This window comes from Acinonyx jubatus, chromosome A2, assembly GCF_027475565.1.
Source record: "Acinonyx jubatus isolate Ajub_Pintada_27869175 chromosome A2, VMU_Ajub_asm_v1.0, whole genome shotgun sequence".
NCBI classification, from domain to species: Eukaryota; Metazoa; Chordata; class Mammalia; order Carnivora; family Felidae; genus Acinonyx; species Acinonyx jubatus.
Genome location: NC_069383.1, coordinates 49,825,920 through 49,843,731, shown reverse-complemented (window position 1 = coordinate 49,843,731; position 17,812 = coordinate 49,825,920). Strand labels below are relative to the sequence as shown.

Genomic DNA, 17,812 nt, shown 5'->3' with positions numbered 1-17,812 from the left:
ATCAGGCACTAAGAACAGAATGGAGAGGACTAACCTACAGGTTTTGGTGATTCCACCCCAGGCGCACCGTATGGTGATGTTCCTTCCCCAAATAAAATTCCAAGGAACACGTGTAAATACTATCCTTTCTTTAGATCTTAATTTCTTTTTCTTTCAAAATGTTCAAAGTACTTTTCAGAACATTCAGTGATCCCTTGTTTCTCTTACGGAAAGAAGAGTGCTCTGATTTCAAATATGAGGGAAGATAGGGGCGCCTGGGTGGCGCAGTTGGTTGAGTGTCTGACTTCAGCTCAGGTCACGATCTCGCGGTCCGTGAGTTCGAGCCCCGCGTCAGGCTCTGGGCTGATGGCTCAGAGCCTGGAGCCTGTTTCCGATTCTGTGTCTCCCTCTCTCTCTGCCCCTCCCCCTTTCATGCTCTGTCTCTCTCTGTCTCAAAAATAAATAAAAACGTTAAAAATTTTTTTTTAAAAAAACAAATATGAGGGAAGATGGAACCCAATAAAATGCTAATAAAGATATGTTTGGACATGGAATGACAGCTCACGGAACATAAAGTAGTAAAGATCACAAAATTCTCAATTGCTGTTAGTTGCTGGAGTATCCTTACATTCTTCATAAAGCAAGAACTGTTATGGTATGAGTTTTCTAATGATATTTCCTATCGTGAACTATAAAATAAATCTTGCTGTGTACAAAATAGTTTCAGGATACCTCAAATACATTACTACTCTAACTTGTATGTAGCTTATTACACTATTATGAATATAAAGATACAAGATTAAAACCAATGAACACATGGAAGTGATTTTGAAAAAGATTCAGATGCTCAGGCTTAAATCTATTAAACTCTGTGTGGAAACACACAGAAAAAAATTAAAAGTTAAAAAGCTTTGAAAATCAAGATTTTTAAAATAATATCCATTTTATGCTTTTATGTGTATATCCATGAATATACACATACACACATGCACACACACACACACACACACACATATATATATATCCAGCAATGTAAAACTGTATACACACACACACACACACACACACACACACACACACAGAGCAAAAAGATCATTAAAGCTATAAATTAAATAATACTTAATGTGAGTTCAGAACATTTATACAAATTGGTTCCTAACATGCTAAAGACTTCTGTGGTTTTTGTTTTAAAATAAAAACGTTTCGTATTCTATATTAACATGAAATTGTCTTCAGCTTACCCGTTCCAAGGACTGCAGCTCATTTCAAATGTTTTTTGTAATCAATGTGATGATTTATATTTATCTAAGACAAAATAAGTTAAATACTGCTACTGGCTTCATTTCTACCCCCCCCCTTCCCCCCTTTTTAAGCTCCCTTGAATTAACCCAGAAAATTAAAAAAAAAATCTCTGTGGTTATTCCCTTTTCAACCTGCATTAAGTTGAAAGGACACATCATCTTTCAAAATGGTCTTCTTCATTTACTGTTGTTCCAGTCATGATCCATCCCTTTTCCTCCTTCCTAATTGGTTTTTTTTTTTTTCCCAACCCAATAAAGAGCTGTATTACAAGGACCTGTAATTGAACACAGGGGTCGCTGTTGAGTAGTGCAAAGCTTTTTGTTTTCTCTCCAGGGGCTGAGTATTTGCAGCTATACCTGCAAAGTCTTCTATAAATTAAAAGGTAAATGTTCAACTTGTGTTTATGTAATAGAAAACTGAACTCCAAAGCAACAATGGGCATCAGGTAAACGTATCCAATACAATTTACAGACATAATTGAAAGCATTACAGCCTAATCAGACATCTAAAAGAAAAGCAGGCTCAAATGAAATGTCTACAGAATCATTAGTTGGTAGCCATTCTATTACAATCACACATAATGTCAGTGGTGCCTTGAGCCTGTGCCAATGACAACAGCATAAATTTTGCATCTCATTTCTGTGGTCATAAAATTAATGATCAGTTTAAAAATACTTCTTTGTAAAAGTTATTGCGCAAAGAAGAGACATGAATGTGTCCCTGTTATGTACTCACAAGGATAATTATGGGGTTGTTGCTCATTAATACTGTTTCTTGTTTCCCTAGAAAACCATTTGATTTATCCCACAACTTTTAAAAGTTTAATTAACGATACAAAGTTAACAGCTAAAAGATAATGATCCAAGGCTTCCCTTCGTATAATTTCAGTGGCAACTTAAATATCACAGCAAAATCAAAGCTGAATCGTACCACAGCAGCATATTTCTCTGATAAACATTTTTAAATTTACAATAGTTGAGTTCAAATCACTATTATCCCTTCCTTTTTCTATGACTCATTATCAATTAACATTTTCCTAAATGCCTGGAGACGAAACCCAAGTAGCAACTGAAGAGTCATGATCTCTACCACGATTGAAGGTGATTTAACCAATTTACTGCTTGTTTTGTCAAACACAGTCCTATTTAAACACAATCAGTTAAATATTAAAATAAATAATTAATACACCTAAACTGAGATGATAGCCATTCTTCCTTTAGAGCATGAAAGACAAACTTGAGTAGAAAAATTACTTGAGTGAAAACAAATTAATTTCTAATTCACTAGTCAGTTCACTTGTCCAAATTAATTTCTCAAGTAATAATATACAACTACATTGACAGAATTAAGTATTTAACTTGTCATTTCTTAATAGGATCTGTAGTTTAAGTCTTAAGACTTTGAAAGATGTACGTCACCACAAGTAAGAAGATTCTGTTCATAACTCTCCTAAAATAAGAGGACTTAAGAGCACACAAATATGAGGCGGAGCTTTAAAACAAGCACTACCTCTGAAATATACTTCTGCTATAGGCCCCATAATTTCAGACATATTTAACACATTTATACAAGGCCAGAGATGGGCGGGGGGCGGGGGGGTGGGGAGGTGCGCCAGGAGAGAACTCAAGCTATTTGCTCAGATTTCATCAGTGGGATAACTTTCAACCAAACATAAACTATGTTAGAAAGGGGAAAGGAAAGGAAATTAAACATCATCCAAACTTTTGACGTTTCTGCTATTCTTAAGGATTCCATAACAACAAACTGAAATGAATTCCTTCTTACATGACAGGCCTACTATTTAAAAAAGCACTTTAGTCCATTAATAAACTTAATACAAATGAGGTCAAAGGAAATAGCTAAGTAAATCTATGCATATTTAACAATATCAATGAAGTCTCAAGGACAAAATCTATTACGCGATTTTTTTAATTAGAGGAAAAATATTTTAAGGAAGAAAATGAGAGCTTTTTAGCTACGGCATTTAAAAGGAACTGAAAGCAATATATTCACGTTTTTAAGCTACAGACACTAATATTTTACAAATTTGAAAATATTATCTTGAAACATTTGTCTCATTAATATGCTTGCCCTTCTTTTAGTATTTTATAATTTCCTCAAAAATTACTTGAAAACTGAATATAAAACAAGATTTACTTAAATCTTCTTGAGAAATTAAGTTGAATCTGAGAATACACATTAATATAATATTTATTGACTGTCTCTTATGTGTCACACATAGGTACCTTCATATTATCTTAATCAATTTGTAAAGAAATGAATTGTACCTACATCATCACTGGAGTAAAAAAAAGACTAATATAAGGGCAAGATACAAGTGAAACTTATTTTTATCATACATCTAATATATATTAGAAAATTCTGATTTAGCGGCACCTGGGTGGCTCAGTTGGTTAAGCATCTGACTCTTGGTTTCCACTCAGATCATGATCTCACGGTTGATAAGATAGAGCCCCATGTCAGGCTCCACACTGGCAGCACAGAGCCTGCCTAGGATTCTCTCTCTCTCCTTCTCTTTCTGCCCCTCCATTGTCACTCTCTCTCAAAATATATAAACTTTTAATTTTTTTAAAAAAAAGAAAATTCTGTCTTATACTCCAGTCAATAACAGCCTTTACTCAATTAGTAATATATTTTCATTACAAAAATAATTACTTCAGGTCACATTTAAGAGATTTAAGACCATGTTATATGACAGGAATATTCTAAAATAATTATAATTCTATTCTAAAATAATTCTAAAAGTAGCACAGTTTTAGCGCATAAAGCCTAAATTCAGGCATACACTCTATACTATCAGGCTATATTGCAACTAAGAATAGGAAACTAGGGATAGCTACTCCATCATGTATGATATTTGAAGGCTATAAGAAGGAGCTCTCTACTCTAGATAGAGTAGGCAAAATTTCAAATACTAGGGAACAGGCAAAGCAAGATGGGTTCTGGTTGCTTACATTCAAATCTTTCTTACATATAAGTAAAATAAATGAATTTAGAAAATCAACTGATAATTTACTCTCAAGTCACAATTTATCAGACCTCCTGAAAAGAGAATCTAAGGACACCTGGCTGGCTCAGTTGGTTAAGCTTCCGACTCTTGATTTCAGCTCAGGTCATGATCTCACGGTTTCATGAGTTCAAGCCTGGGATTCTGCTTGGGATTCTTTCTCTCTCCCTCTCTCTCTGCCCCTCCCCCATTTGCACTGTCTCTTTCAAAAAAAATAAACTTAAAAAAAAAGAGAGAGTCTACACTTGAGTAGTTAAATATATAAGGAGATAAAATGAGGAACCTTTAACAAAGAAATGAAAACAGAAGTCTTTAGACAACAGCTTGCTTTGAAAATAAATATAAGCAGCAAATAGAAAATTAACTTAATGAACAAGCTTCAATATCTAGGAGCCACTATAATAAAATAAGTTTCTACAAGTACAAACTATTCTCCCCCCACAAAAAAAAAAAAGAAAATACTTCTTTTTAAATCCTCTAAGATCTCTGCACCTCAGTGTTTGAACAGTTATATCAATTCAACTAGTTCTAAGGATTGAAAAACACTGAACTGTAAATTCTGCACTGTGAAATCTCAGGATGAGGGGGGAGCACCTACAGTGTAAGGGGAGGGGGGAAGGGAGGGAGGAAGGGTGACAAACATCTGTGCACACTAGACAAGCTAATAATTCACTAATTCGCTTAACAGAAATGAATAACTCTGAACTAATTCATTTTATTTAAGAACTATTCACCTGGTCCCTTTTGCTTCCATTAATGATATTAAAATGGTACTTAACTGCCATTTTGAGAAGATAAAATAGCTGAAATCAATAGGAATATAAAAGTGAAAAGGAGGAAAACAGCCTCTGTTTACTTCATTGTGACCCCATATCGACCTGAGAGAGAGAGAGAGAGAGAGAGAGAGAGACAGCAGGAAAACAGCCAAAAGGAATTCTGCCCAGGTCTCCTTGGATGAAGATAGCCCAAAACCCCAAAGGGAATTGTAAAAGAAAAAAGAAAAGTGGGGGCGCCTGGGTGGCTCAGTCAGTTAAGTGTCCAACTTCAGCTTAGGTCATGATCTCGCAGTTCGGTTCGTGAGCTCGAGCCCCGCGTTGGGCTCTGTGCTGGCAGCTCAGAGCCTGGAGCCTGCTTCGGATTCTGTGTCTCCCTCTCTCTCTCTGCCCCTCCCCCGCTCATGCTCTGCCTCTCTCTCACAAAAATAAATAAACATTTAAAAAAATTTTTAAAAAAGGAGCAATATCGAAATACACTTAGATGAATTTATGTAGAGATCTGATAATTAATATCTTCCTATTTAAAAAAAATGTATCTTGAATACTTTGCAACTATTAAGTACTAACTTTGCTACTCCTAACTACAGGAATAGTTTTTAGAACAAAGCTGAATATACTTTGAAGGTATAACGGCATAAAATTACTCAGCATCTCGTATTTCTCCAAGGTATGCACCTAATTTATCCACAGGCTTACTTTTAACCAGGCACTCCTGGTGATTAGTTAACTCAATATAGGAATATTAAACTATAAATGACTTAGAGAAAAATGGTTATGGGAAATCTCTGAATTCTGTGTTATTTGAACTCTTATTCTAGGCTCATTTTTCACTTTCTATCAAATACTGTACAAATTTCCATTCTCTTTAGAAACAAAGACTATATCTCAGTAATATCTATACATCTGAACAAGCTCCTACCCTATTATTGAATCGTATAGTTACACAATGACTTCATTATCATGCTTTCTTAGCTTAAAATTTGTTAATGTACAAATAATTAAGTCACAATGAGAGTTTAATAAATAATCACCAGAACAAAATATGTCTAATACAGAATCTGAAATCTAGTATTCCTCTATAAACACTGCCCTGTATAAAAGTTATAATAAGAATGTATTATTTCTATATTCAACTAAGCAAAATGCAGTATAATTAAGCCCACAGTTGAAGACTGGTTGTAGAGTACAAAGAAGTAGGTATTTGTGGGGAAGAGGATTTTCCTTCTCTTCTCTTTATTTAATAATGTTAAAGATTTCTGGGGCAACTGGGTGGCTCAGTTGGTTAAGCATCCGACTTTGGCTTAGGCCATGATCTCCTGGTTTGTGAGTTCAAGCCCCGCACCGGGCTCTGTGCTGACAGCTCAGAGCCTGGAGCCTGCTTCGGATTCTGTGTCTCCCTCTCTCTCTGTCCCTCCCCGACTTGTGCACATGCGCTCTCTCTCTCTCTCTCTCAAAAATAAATAAACATTAAAAAAAAATGTTTAATAGTGTTAAAGATTTCCATATGAAAAAAAATCTCATTCCCTCCAATCACAATGATCTTGACAATTTAATGTGAAAAGAAACTATGGTTTCCTTTTAACTATTTGGGTTTAGGGTTGTCTGGTTAATTCTTGGTTTACCGAAACCGTCATTACTCTCAGTTGGCAGAGGTATGAATTACTCTGTGGTGTCTGCTAACCCTCGTTAGAAGATGCCATACTGTTTTCCTCCCAGACCCAGATCCTAACTTCACATAGGTTAGCTGACCTCATGTTGTGACCCTCATACCAGCATCCCCAGGCTTCAGGTCATGACCTATGAATTAGCATCCTGGAAGTAAGGGCCATACCCAGTTTCCCTTACAGAAGTGAAGACGTGAAAGTAGTAACTTCCTATGCCTTTCTTGTTTTGGTTTGCAACATGCTAAACAACCAACCCTCAAATCTAAAGGAAGACAATCAGGTTACCCGCACGCTCAAGTATTTCAAACCAATCAAACTGAACTCCCTTCTTTGAACATTTCCATAGCATACACGTATTCACATCCAAAGAATCACAATGATAATAAAAAAAAAATCACTTGAAAAAATTTTGTCCGTGTTTCCAGACATAAACTGATACTGTCTTTAAGGCAATTGTCCTGTAAAAACATCATTACCTGGGAACAGCCGGCCCCAGGCCCTCCTGAGCCCACTGCTACTATAAAATCATCTCTGCTGTGGCAAATGGTGTTGGCGTGGTATTTCACCTGTGCTTTACCAAATCATTCCATGCGTAACTGCAAGTATATCCTTTTCTTAACACATTTCGGCCACAACGTGCTTTAAGAAACATTAACACCTAAGGATAGCAAATACATAAGATGTCTGCACCAGATTGTGCAGAGTAGATCCTGGATATGCTTTTTAATTTTTTTCTCAGCAGGGGGAGCTCGCACTCTCATCTTGAAAGTCTAGGTATACAATATGGAAATTTAAATTTTGATCCCAACTATCAAATGTCAGTATGTATTAGATTACCCTACCGAACCTCTGCATAAGAAAAATAAAATGTCAAGTCTGACAAACTTGAAAATTTACCTTTGTCTTGAAATTCCTGAAGATAGCTGGAAAAGAAAGCAAGAACATTATATTTTAAAATGAGGGTTGACAAACCAAAACAAGGTCTGTTTGTTGGCAATAATTCAAATCTATTTTAAAATCTGCATTATAAACACACATTTAGAGAAAAAGTACTTCCCGTCCTGAAATGACAATTCCAAAAGGCTTATGGGTTTCTAATAAAAGTATTTTTGAAGACTGAAGTTAGAGTAGTAAAATCAGAATCTTTAAAATGCACCACATACATTTACTCATTTCCATATCTAGAGGTATTTATATTAAAATTCTCAAGCTACCTTTGTCCTAGCATGTAAACCCAATACACCCTCAAAAAATCAAACGAACAGTTGGATTTTGGTAGCATGCTTAGAAAAAATATATAATCAAGAACATCCACACACACACACACAAAAGGATAATATGATAAGCATGTCGGTTTTTAAAAACTATTATAGAGGACATATATTTTGTCTTTACAGTATTTAACACCAACTAAATTGGACATAAAAAAAAGTTAATTCTGTGATAATTCTTTATTAAATGTTAACTACAAAGTTGCTTCTAAGTAAGAAATAAGTAACAAATGGCAAGGAAGTGACTTACATAGACTTCACATCTTTTATCTTCTTAATAAGGGATTCTCTCTTTTCCTTTGCTTTCTTGGATAAATTTTCCCCTCTCAGTGTGTCTGCTACAAATGTTTCAACATCTAAACCATGAAATATAAGAAACAGGATACAAATTATTGGAAAGAATCATTTTTTTGCGAAGACAAATAGGACAATGATTGTTTCTACCCATAAGTGTTAATATCTGTACAATTTGTTACAGTTATTTATCAATCCAAAGCATAACAGTTGAAATATGTTTCAAATACTAAGTTGGACAAATCTGTTCACCACTTAGCTAATAAAATTTGTATGCTCTACTTATGCTTAGCACAGCAAATGCTATTTGGATGTTTGGCATCATTAAACCGGGGAGAAGCACACAAGTTTTAATAAACTACGGTGCCCCATAAAACAAATTCTCTCATATAAAAGCAAGCACAGAGCTTTTATGCATGTGTTACTATCATTTTATAATATTTGGGAAGTTCCTATGTGAACAGGTCATTCACAATATAATATCGATATAAACTAATGTCTCTGGCAAGGGCCTGTTTTTCCCAGTGTAATCCATTTTGAGGTATGTGCAATATTTAATGTTTTAAAGGAAAAACTAAATCCCTTTTTCTAACCAAGATTCCCAGATCAAACCCCCTCCTTCCTACCTGCTCCACCCATTCTGACCAGCCACCTTCAAAAATTGAAAGAAAAAAAAACCCAAAACCTCTGTTGTGTGGTTTTGTGTGTTCTTGCTTCTTGCCTTGGTATTACCACCTGGAAATATTTTTTTAAATAAAGTTAAGAAGTGGCAAAAATACATTTGTCCACTATTTAGAAATGTAGTAACCTAGAAATAAGATTTTCACAGATTCATATAACATTTCCACAGAGCCTCCTTTTTTTAAAATTTAGTAAACTTGTGAATTATTCTGCTTTCTAGTTCTCACTAGTACAAGATTCCAACTACTCCTTACTGGTTTGATTTTATAATAGCCCCATTCTTATTGTTCATGAAACATTATGCAACTTTAATTTTTATTCAGGAGTTCAAATCTTTGAGATATCTAATATAATGGACCATGAAAAAATTTTAAAGTAGGTATGACTGTAAACCATCCATATTTCATATTGAAAAGACGTGGGTATATTTTACTTTCTTTTTATTTATTTAACTACTTTGTCTCCTAACTCACACTGACAAAAAGAGAGTATAAAAGCATATAATAATAGTATATATAATTAATTCAAAGCGGTATAACAGTCTTTCAACTGTACTTATAATTAACAATTTAAAACCTAGTATTTGAGATAGAATGTTATAATCGATTTTAAATTCTTGATTACAAAAGTATCTTGATCCAATAAGCAAGGATTAAACTGTTATCCCATATATTCATCATAAATGTATAGAGGTAATTTTTCACTAAATCAGTATGACAAGTGAAAGAATTAAAATTTAATCCTGGAATAATTTTTTTAAATAGCTTTCTGGTTTGACGTCCATTAATGACTAATGTTACAAGTAAGTATCAAGATGAAATGAAAGCAAAATGTCACAGCTTCTCTTTACAATATATGGAGCGGTCCATATTTTGAAGGGGACATAGAGGCATAATCCATAACCAGTGCAAATTAGACTCAGATTTCTAAAGTGAGTTCAAAATAATGAAACTTATTTTTTTTTTAAAAAATCACTCTCTCCTAAACTCTTTAATTTTTGTACACAGAGAAACAAGCAACCTTTGGACATTCACACATCAGGTGAAATGGAAAAGATCACTGGCTTCTCTGAGGTGGTTAGAATGAATCTGGTAACAAAGTGGAATAAGGGAAGGAGCAGCACGTCTGCTGCTGATTCTTTCTTCCAACCGAACTCAATACTTGGGAGAAGCTCTTGCACAATGATTGGTGAATTGTCTGCTTAATGTGACGCTCACTCAGTGTTTGTCTTTAATTCCCTCATCCACAAGTATTTAATTGCCTATTTTACATTTTCATTATACAATCCAAATTTAAACAAACGGGATCTATTTTAAATCTCTGGAAGCAATAACAGAAGGAATTACAGCCCAAGAGTTATTTCTTTAAGAGGTCATTTCAGTTCTATAAAAACTCGGAAAACATAAAAAGCTGCAATGCTCTATTTAGGGTTTCCTAACACTCCTCCCAAATATTTTTAAAATACTGACCCATGCTATTTTATGAGGAAATGCTTGCTGAAAGAATGTGTGATTCTAGGAAGAATCCGTGTTGTTTGTTTGTTGAGGGGGAGGAGATTCGGAGATCGGGCACGGGGAAAAAGATCTGTATTTTTACAGGTTTGATGTATTCATTCTTAAATTAATCCCAGAAGGGGGGTTAAGGCAACTAAAAAGATTTAATAAACACCGATTTCTTAAAATAAGTTATTTTCCAAGGAGACGTGAAAAGTGTAAGAACTGTTTTTGCTGTTTTCTGGGGGGGGGGGGGGGAGGTGTCTTCCCCTCTTTTTTTTTTTTTTTTTTTTTTAACAAATGAGTTAGGAACTTGAAAGTGGAATTGATTCCTGAAATCTTAGTTTGTTGGTGCCCACAGAGTCAGTCGGTTTTGAAGTTTTTGAACTCCGGGCTATTTCTTAAAATCCACACTGTGCCCATTTATTTTCGAACTGAACCAAGCAGCCTCTCCCGAGCCCCGGACACCCTCTGGGTGAGCGGGGGACCTTCCACCGGGTCCCTGCGGGAAGCAGGCGTCCCGTTCGTCCAGCGCAAAGACAGGGCGAGCGCTGCAAAGTGACTCGGGCTTTCCTGGGAGACGTTTCGGCTCCACGGTCCTCAAACACTCGCCACTCCCTCCGACTGTTAAACCCCAGGGTCCGCGTCACGGGCGCTGTGAGCAGGAGCACTGGGTTTGGGGTAGCGCCCTGGCCAGACAAACGCGACTGGATCTGCGGCTTTGTAGCTCAGAGCCAGGGTAATATTTCAAAAGCGGCCAATAAAAGTCCTGGACAAATCAAGCGCTCCTCCGGCTGGTCGGAAAAGAGATTTGAAGCTTTTGATTGTGCCCTGAGTAGCCCTGCAAACGATAAACTGGCAAGCGTGTTAGCCCTCTCCTACCTTCCTTTAGGGGTCGTGTCCCTCGGTTAATATGTAGATTTCACTGACTCCAGGCTGCCTGTAATTCGGGGAACAGCCGTAATTCGATTGCAGGAAAAGGTCAGCCCGCCTCCTCGCTAGCCTCTCGGCCTGGCGAGTTAGAATTCCTCTTCCTCAGAGGGAGGGGTCTCCATTCACGCAGTCACCAAAGCGTGGGGACCCGCCCGGCTCGCGTGGAGAATGCGCAGCTCCCAGGAGCCCCGATGCAGCAGGTTTAACCCCCACCCCCGCCCCGCCCGCGGCCACACAGACCTCGGGTCAGCGCCGCTGGTACTTAACCCCAGAATTAGCCCCATCTCCAACAGCCTGTGCCCCGGAGTCATCGCCAAGGAAAGAGTTATCCCAGGGACTGTAAATGTGGTAGTGATTTTTGTTCCTGTTACCCCTTAACACTGTCAAGAATAAACCTTATCTCCCAGTACAACTGTAAAGATCTGGGGGAGAGGGCCCTGAGATCAGACTTACAACTGCTCTGTAGATAACTATTAACGTCTGAAAACAAAATGAAAAGATGACATCATGTCTTGGCTCAGCAATCTTCAAGCAGTTTTAGTTAAAAATCTCTCAAAAGCCATAGGAACCCCTAAGAGGCAAACACTTAGCGTACCCCAAATCATCGAATGGTACTCCAATTACCCTTTTTTTCTGTACATGTGGACCCCCAGAAAAACTGCCTACCGCTCACGTCTTCCCTTAGAGCCCAAGTGGCTAGGACAGGTATCTAACACATCACACACACACACACACACACACACACACACACACACACACAGCCTCTGTGCTGGCCTGAATTGTATGGGAGTCCACTACCATTTGCTCAGCCCCAGATCAATAACATAAGTGTAAAACCAATTACACCTCACCCCCAAATGGTTTTACTACTTAATTGCACATCTTTCTCTACTTTATGAATTGGGCCAGGTTTCACTAAGAATTCATGAAGGTACTATTACTAAACTTACCATGGTAAGAGTCCCAGCCAAACTTTAGGCTGACATCAGAACAAAATAAATAAAATAAATAAAATGAAATAAATAAAATAAAATAAGCTTTTTTTCTCAGCTAAAGGGAGGTGTATGGTCTGACCAAACACCTACTGGTAAAAACATAAAAATCAATCAAACGGGGCACATGTAGATCAATGGAGCCAATGCCCAAAGTTGGAAAATGGCTAATTGAAAAGTTATTGATTCCTTAATCAATGTCTTTCTCCTGATTACCTAGCACTTTTACAGGTTACGGGTATATTGTGAATTTTCCAAACATGGAAGAAGAAATGTGAACAAGCACAAGTTCTCATAGTACAATAAGTAAAACATTCCTAAGTCTTAGAATCCAATCATCTGACAAAATTTTCAAAATTGGCTTTGGAGGCTAAATGATTTATTCTGATAGAAAACTGGGCTGTTGAAGAATACAGATGAACATCTTTCACCTCTAAAAGATGACTCTTGATAAATAACACCTTATAATAATCAAAATCTTTTTACCACTCATTTTCAAAGAAGCCACAGTGAATAACAGATTAGTCTGAGATTTACACTAGATTCACTGTTAGGTAGCATCTATTGTAATGTGTTCAGTATGTGATTGAAAAAGAAATGTAAACTCAGTGGAATGAAAAAGATAGACTTGGCTTTAATTGAAAAAGACAAACTAAGTGAATAATGAGTATATAAAAACTAGCCTATGCCACTTTTATCACCCATATATGACACTTAATCTTAAATTTATGAGAGACAACTGAACTGTGTTTCAAATCACCAGAGGGTTTTCCAATGCTGTTGTTTCTATCTTCCTTCTAGTAATATTTTAATGCTGGTAATGTAGAGATAAACTCATTTGGAAATTTTGTATAGACTTCTCATTTTTCAATATATTTAGATTCCTTTTTTTTTATTAAAGCCAGTGATAACTTGGGTTGAATAACTATAAAAATCATACATACTATCAAGAGCTTTATTTAGTAATCTGAGATAAAAAATACTTTCAATGGAAACCGATATTGGAAAACAAGTCAGCCAAAGATCCCCTCCTAAAAAAAGGTAGAATATTATATGCTTAATAAAGGCAAATAATTTTTTTAGTATCACATCTTAATTCATCTACATTATTTGACCCATACAAGAAATTTAAAATTTTTGATCCCTTGACTTACAAACACATATTCCTGTTTCTAGAAGAGAAAACCTTAGAGGTGTCATAGTCTGATTTCACTTTGAGATCAAATGTCTTCATATCAGCTTGATGCTCATTAGCTATTACCGCCAAAATAGGGCAGGCTTATTCTTGCTCTGTAGGAAAATCCAGGTGCTAAAGAAGTAGGTGACTATTGGTGACTCAGTAGGTGGCACTCTTCCCTTTACATACTCAGCCAATGCCCCAGAAGGAAATTATGGGACACTAGACGTACCATAAATAATTCTCATAGGAAAAATAAACCCAAAATGTTGACCAAATTATAAACAGAACTTAGGAAAGGTGGAAATCAAACCATACTATTCTCAGCATTGAAAAAATTCTCCCTCTATTTCAACTGAACTGCATTCTGTATAGATTTTAATGTGTGAAGGTTAAAAAAAAAAAAAAAAAAAAAAAAAAAAAAAAAAAAAAGAGTTCTGGAAATCCCCAGTAGGGGAAAATGCAGTATTTCTAACCAAGCCTGCCATGTGAAAAAATTTCACACAGATACTGCAGAAACGATATGGCCACTTTGTTTACTGTTTGTTTGGTTTGGTTTTGATTTTTCAGAGTCCTGACAACCACTATTTTGTTCTTTTAACGTTGGTGTCATTTTCTAATTTAATAAAAAGGAACTTATATCCTCTTACAGGCTTCCTTTTTAAACATGTTGTCCTAAAACAAATGTATGAGAATGAATGGGAATATCTGATTGCAAACCACTAAGGCTCCAGTATTCAAAGGGTGATTAAACAAATGAAGGGGGTTGGGGGCCAGTGCTTCTGGTTCCTCTCACTTTCCTGCCTTCCTGGAGGAAAAACTCACATAAATCAAGATTATTCTTGCTGTTAGCCCTAGTCAAAATATTTGGATGTAGGCAAAGATTAAATGCACAAGATTTGGAATTATCCATTGCTTCCAATTATCCAGGCGAAACCTCTCCTTCCAATGTTGCGAAAAAAAACATTAAAGGTTGCCTGTAGTGCCTATGGCAGGTCGAAATTGACTTTTCACAAAAAATCTGTAAACTTTTTCTCTATTCATGTAACAGAAGAATAATACAACGCTTTTATAAGGAGCATAGGCTTTCAAGATTTAATATACTGATTCCACAGAAATATAAATCGCTGACAGTCAAAACTATACAGCCACTTTTCCAAGAGTATCATTAAATGTGAGTTAAGAATGATAGCATCTATGGGTTTTTGCGTTTCGATAGAACGTTTTAGAGGGGAAGAAATGAGAGGAGAGGGGAACAAATATCGAAGCCTAAAACTGCTACAATCAGAAAGAAAAACAGAGAGAAAATAATATAAATTGGTAAGAATACCTTTGAGCACCTATAGCGCAATCAAGCAGTTGAAATGTCAAACATGTGACACAGAGGACATATAACGCTTTGGAAAATAGGCACACGAAACACAAAGGGAACTGTCCAAAGCAATGTTATTTTGATAGGCATTATCTTTTGACTTGATATCCTTTTCTTCTGTAGGCAAGGGATTTCAAGTGCCTGAAAAGTCTAGTTCCTTGTCTTCTCTGGCTTGGAATTCTAGCACAGCACCATGAATTCATTGTTAGAGAGCTCAACTGTTAACTACCACCACGGCTACCAAAATCTCCTTCTTGGTTCCAAAGAAAGTACTAGGTAATCCAGCAATCTCTAAAATGTAAGCCAATGCTCTCCCTGTAGAGTTTTAGTAATTTTTAAATCTAGCCATGTACTATTACCCAACACATTTGAATTATGCAAATAATCATGCACAACCCCAACAGAAGTTTTTGGATGGAAACTGTGAAAAGGCTGCAGAGAACGTTTATTCCCGAAACCTTTCCTACCCCCAAAAGAGTTTAATTACAGTCAAACATAAAATGTTAAGCAACTTTATTTGAATGATGAGTTAAAAAAGAAAACTGAAAAACACTGGTTCACTTGCTTCATTTCTTTAAAAAGTATAGATAGACAATAGATATTTTCTCATATCCATACCTCTTAAAAATGTCCTCTGAAAATAAAGTATAAGCCAAATTTACAATCTCCAAAATGTTAGTATTTTACTATTTGTTTTTAATACTTCATGTGTTTTAATATGTGGCTTGCTTTCATGTGAAAAAATGAAAACAACAGTAAGATGACTTTTAAAACACTCATTTCAGACACTATGCAGGCAAATTAACTGACTAAAGAGAAATAAAGGAAGTTAGCATTCGGAGATAATTTAAATATTATGTAATTCTAAGCTTTCAACTAAATTACAAAAATAAGGGCCACACGAAATATTTGTAATTATGGGGATCAGAGAATAAATGAGTCTCATAACCTATAAATCATACTATGTGCAAATGTTTGATTATGGACCCAAACAACAAACTGCTTACTGTTGGGAGCTCTCAAGCTTTAAAGGGGTGCACCCAGAGGTCTGCACTTTAGTTCTTAAATTCAAAAAGTTCACACCTAGAAAATCCTGAAAGTGGTGCCATCTACTTTTGGAATAATGATAAACACTTCTCTGGTCTGGTTATTAAAATAGTATTCTAAACACACAATTCCAGCAGTGTAACAATGAAAATGTTAACTGTCGTAAAATAAAAGCAGTACTCAAGTGAAACTCTCATATAATGGAATAAAAGCTGCCTTAAATCAGTCTTTACAGTTCTTTATATCTCCCTTAGTGGTACCCATTAATGACAATAAGCAATTCTTAGAGTAAAATGCCATACCACCACAAATGCATTTATCACCCTGTAATCATGTTCAAACATAAGTCTCCATTCACACACTACTGGTTTTATTCTCTTGATCATATTCATGATGCTAACCAGCAAAACAGCATATTAGGAGATTTGGTCTCACACTGCTATAACAGCAACTTACTATTTAAAATGCCACATGTCAGATATTAAGGGTTAAAATAAGCACCTTGTAATATACATCCAAAAGAAACTCTTTTAATCCAGTTATCCATGAGCAATATTGAAAGATAAATACTTAGGAGATGACTCAAGTAAAACAATCCAAATTCAGTTTCTAGAATTCTGATGTACGCAGGACAAAGTGAATGATGATAAGAATTCCAAGAGCATCAGGATAGGTAAGATTTGTGCTACCCTAAAAAGATGTATTTTCTGCCTTGTGCAGAAATATACATCTCCATATCTAGTATAGTGATGGACTATAGCAGTGGATTCGTCACAGCCTTGAAGAACCGCATCCTGAACTCCTAACGTAAGTTCCTATAAATGGTCATTTAAGACTTAAAAAGGGAAGATGAGGATGCAAAGATGTACTTTCATCGTGTGACACAGGAAGTTGGACGTTAATACATACTTCCTTTTTTGTTTTAATATGTTACTCAGGCTGAAAACAAGTGGCTATTTGAGAATCAAGCCCTCTTTCAAAGTCTTAAATATGAGCACAATGAATGTTTAAGAAAAATGGGAGTTTTGGAAATGACAAAACCTTGCGTCCCACAACCCCTAACACCTGTAGCTCAGACATCTTTTTGCATTTTTACACCCTTCTCCTCCATTGGTCAGGCCACCAAAGGACTACTTCTTTGACTTCTGATCCCTTCCCAGTTCTCACACACGCATTACTATTCCCTCTCCCTCCCTCGCCTCTCTTTCTCACACACGCACACGACGTCCTCACGATGCATACAGAAATGTCCTGATCCAATTAGTGTAGCTCATCAAAAAGGGCTCCCCCAACATCCTCGGACCAAATTTCAACACACGCCCACTCCCTTCCTCAAACCCCTCTTTCCCCATTCCCAGTCCCGCTCCCACCGGCCAGGACACATGGGAAGCGTGGGGAGGGAGGGCATAGACTCTGAATGCTTCTGTCCCCACCGGCTCGCCGTCCCCTGGCCCCCGCCCCCGCCCCGGCAGCGTTACCCGCCCCCTTCCCGCTCTTTACCTGCCAACAGGTTCCTAATTTCCTCAGGGAGGGGGTAGGGAGAGGAGGTGCTGCTGGGGTTAGGCATGTTAGGGAGCGCGAGGCGTGCGGAGGGGAAAGACCTGTGCTGAAAAGGGAATCGAAGGCCTGGAGTTGCGGCTGCGACCTAGACTCGGGCTAGCGGTCCCGCTAAGGGCAGCGGGGCTACGAGTCCGGACACTGCCCGGCCGGGGTTCACAACAAGGAAGTCACTAAAGCCCCAGCCGGCAGCGGCCGGACTCTCGGCCCAGCCCCTCCCGGCAGATCGGGGCGGGGCGATGGGCT

The 17,812-nt window shown here is 37.0% G+C and overlaps 1 protein-coding gene across 2 annotated transcripts in view; it reads right to left on the bottom strand.

Moving 5' to 3' along the window:
* The window catches only part of SKAP2 (src kinase associated phosphoprotein 2), a 178,218-nt gene extending 160,406 nt beyond the window's left edge, over positions 1-17,812 (bottom strand). For both annotated transcript variants that reach the window (XM_027075151.2, XM_027075152.2), the window contains exons 1-3: positions 17,510-17,812; positions 8,271-8,376; positions 7,647-7,672 (exon numbers count right to left, since the gene is read on the bottom strand). In XM_027075151.2, coding sequence (XP_026930952.1) covers positions 7,647-7,672; positions 8,271-8,376; positions 17,510-17,576 — 199 coding nt within the window. In that variant the 5' untranslated portion in view covers positions 17,577-17,812. The remainder of the gene's footprint in view (positions 1-7,646; positions 7,673-8,270; positions 8,377-17,509) is intronic.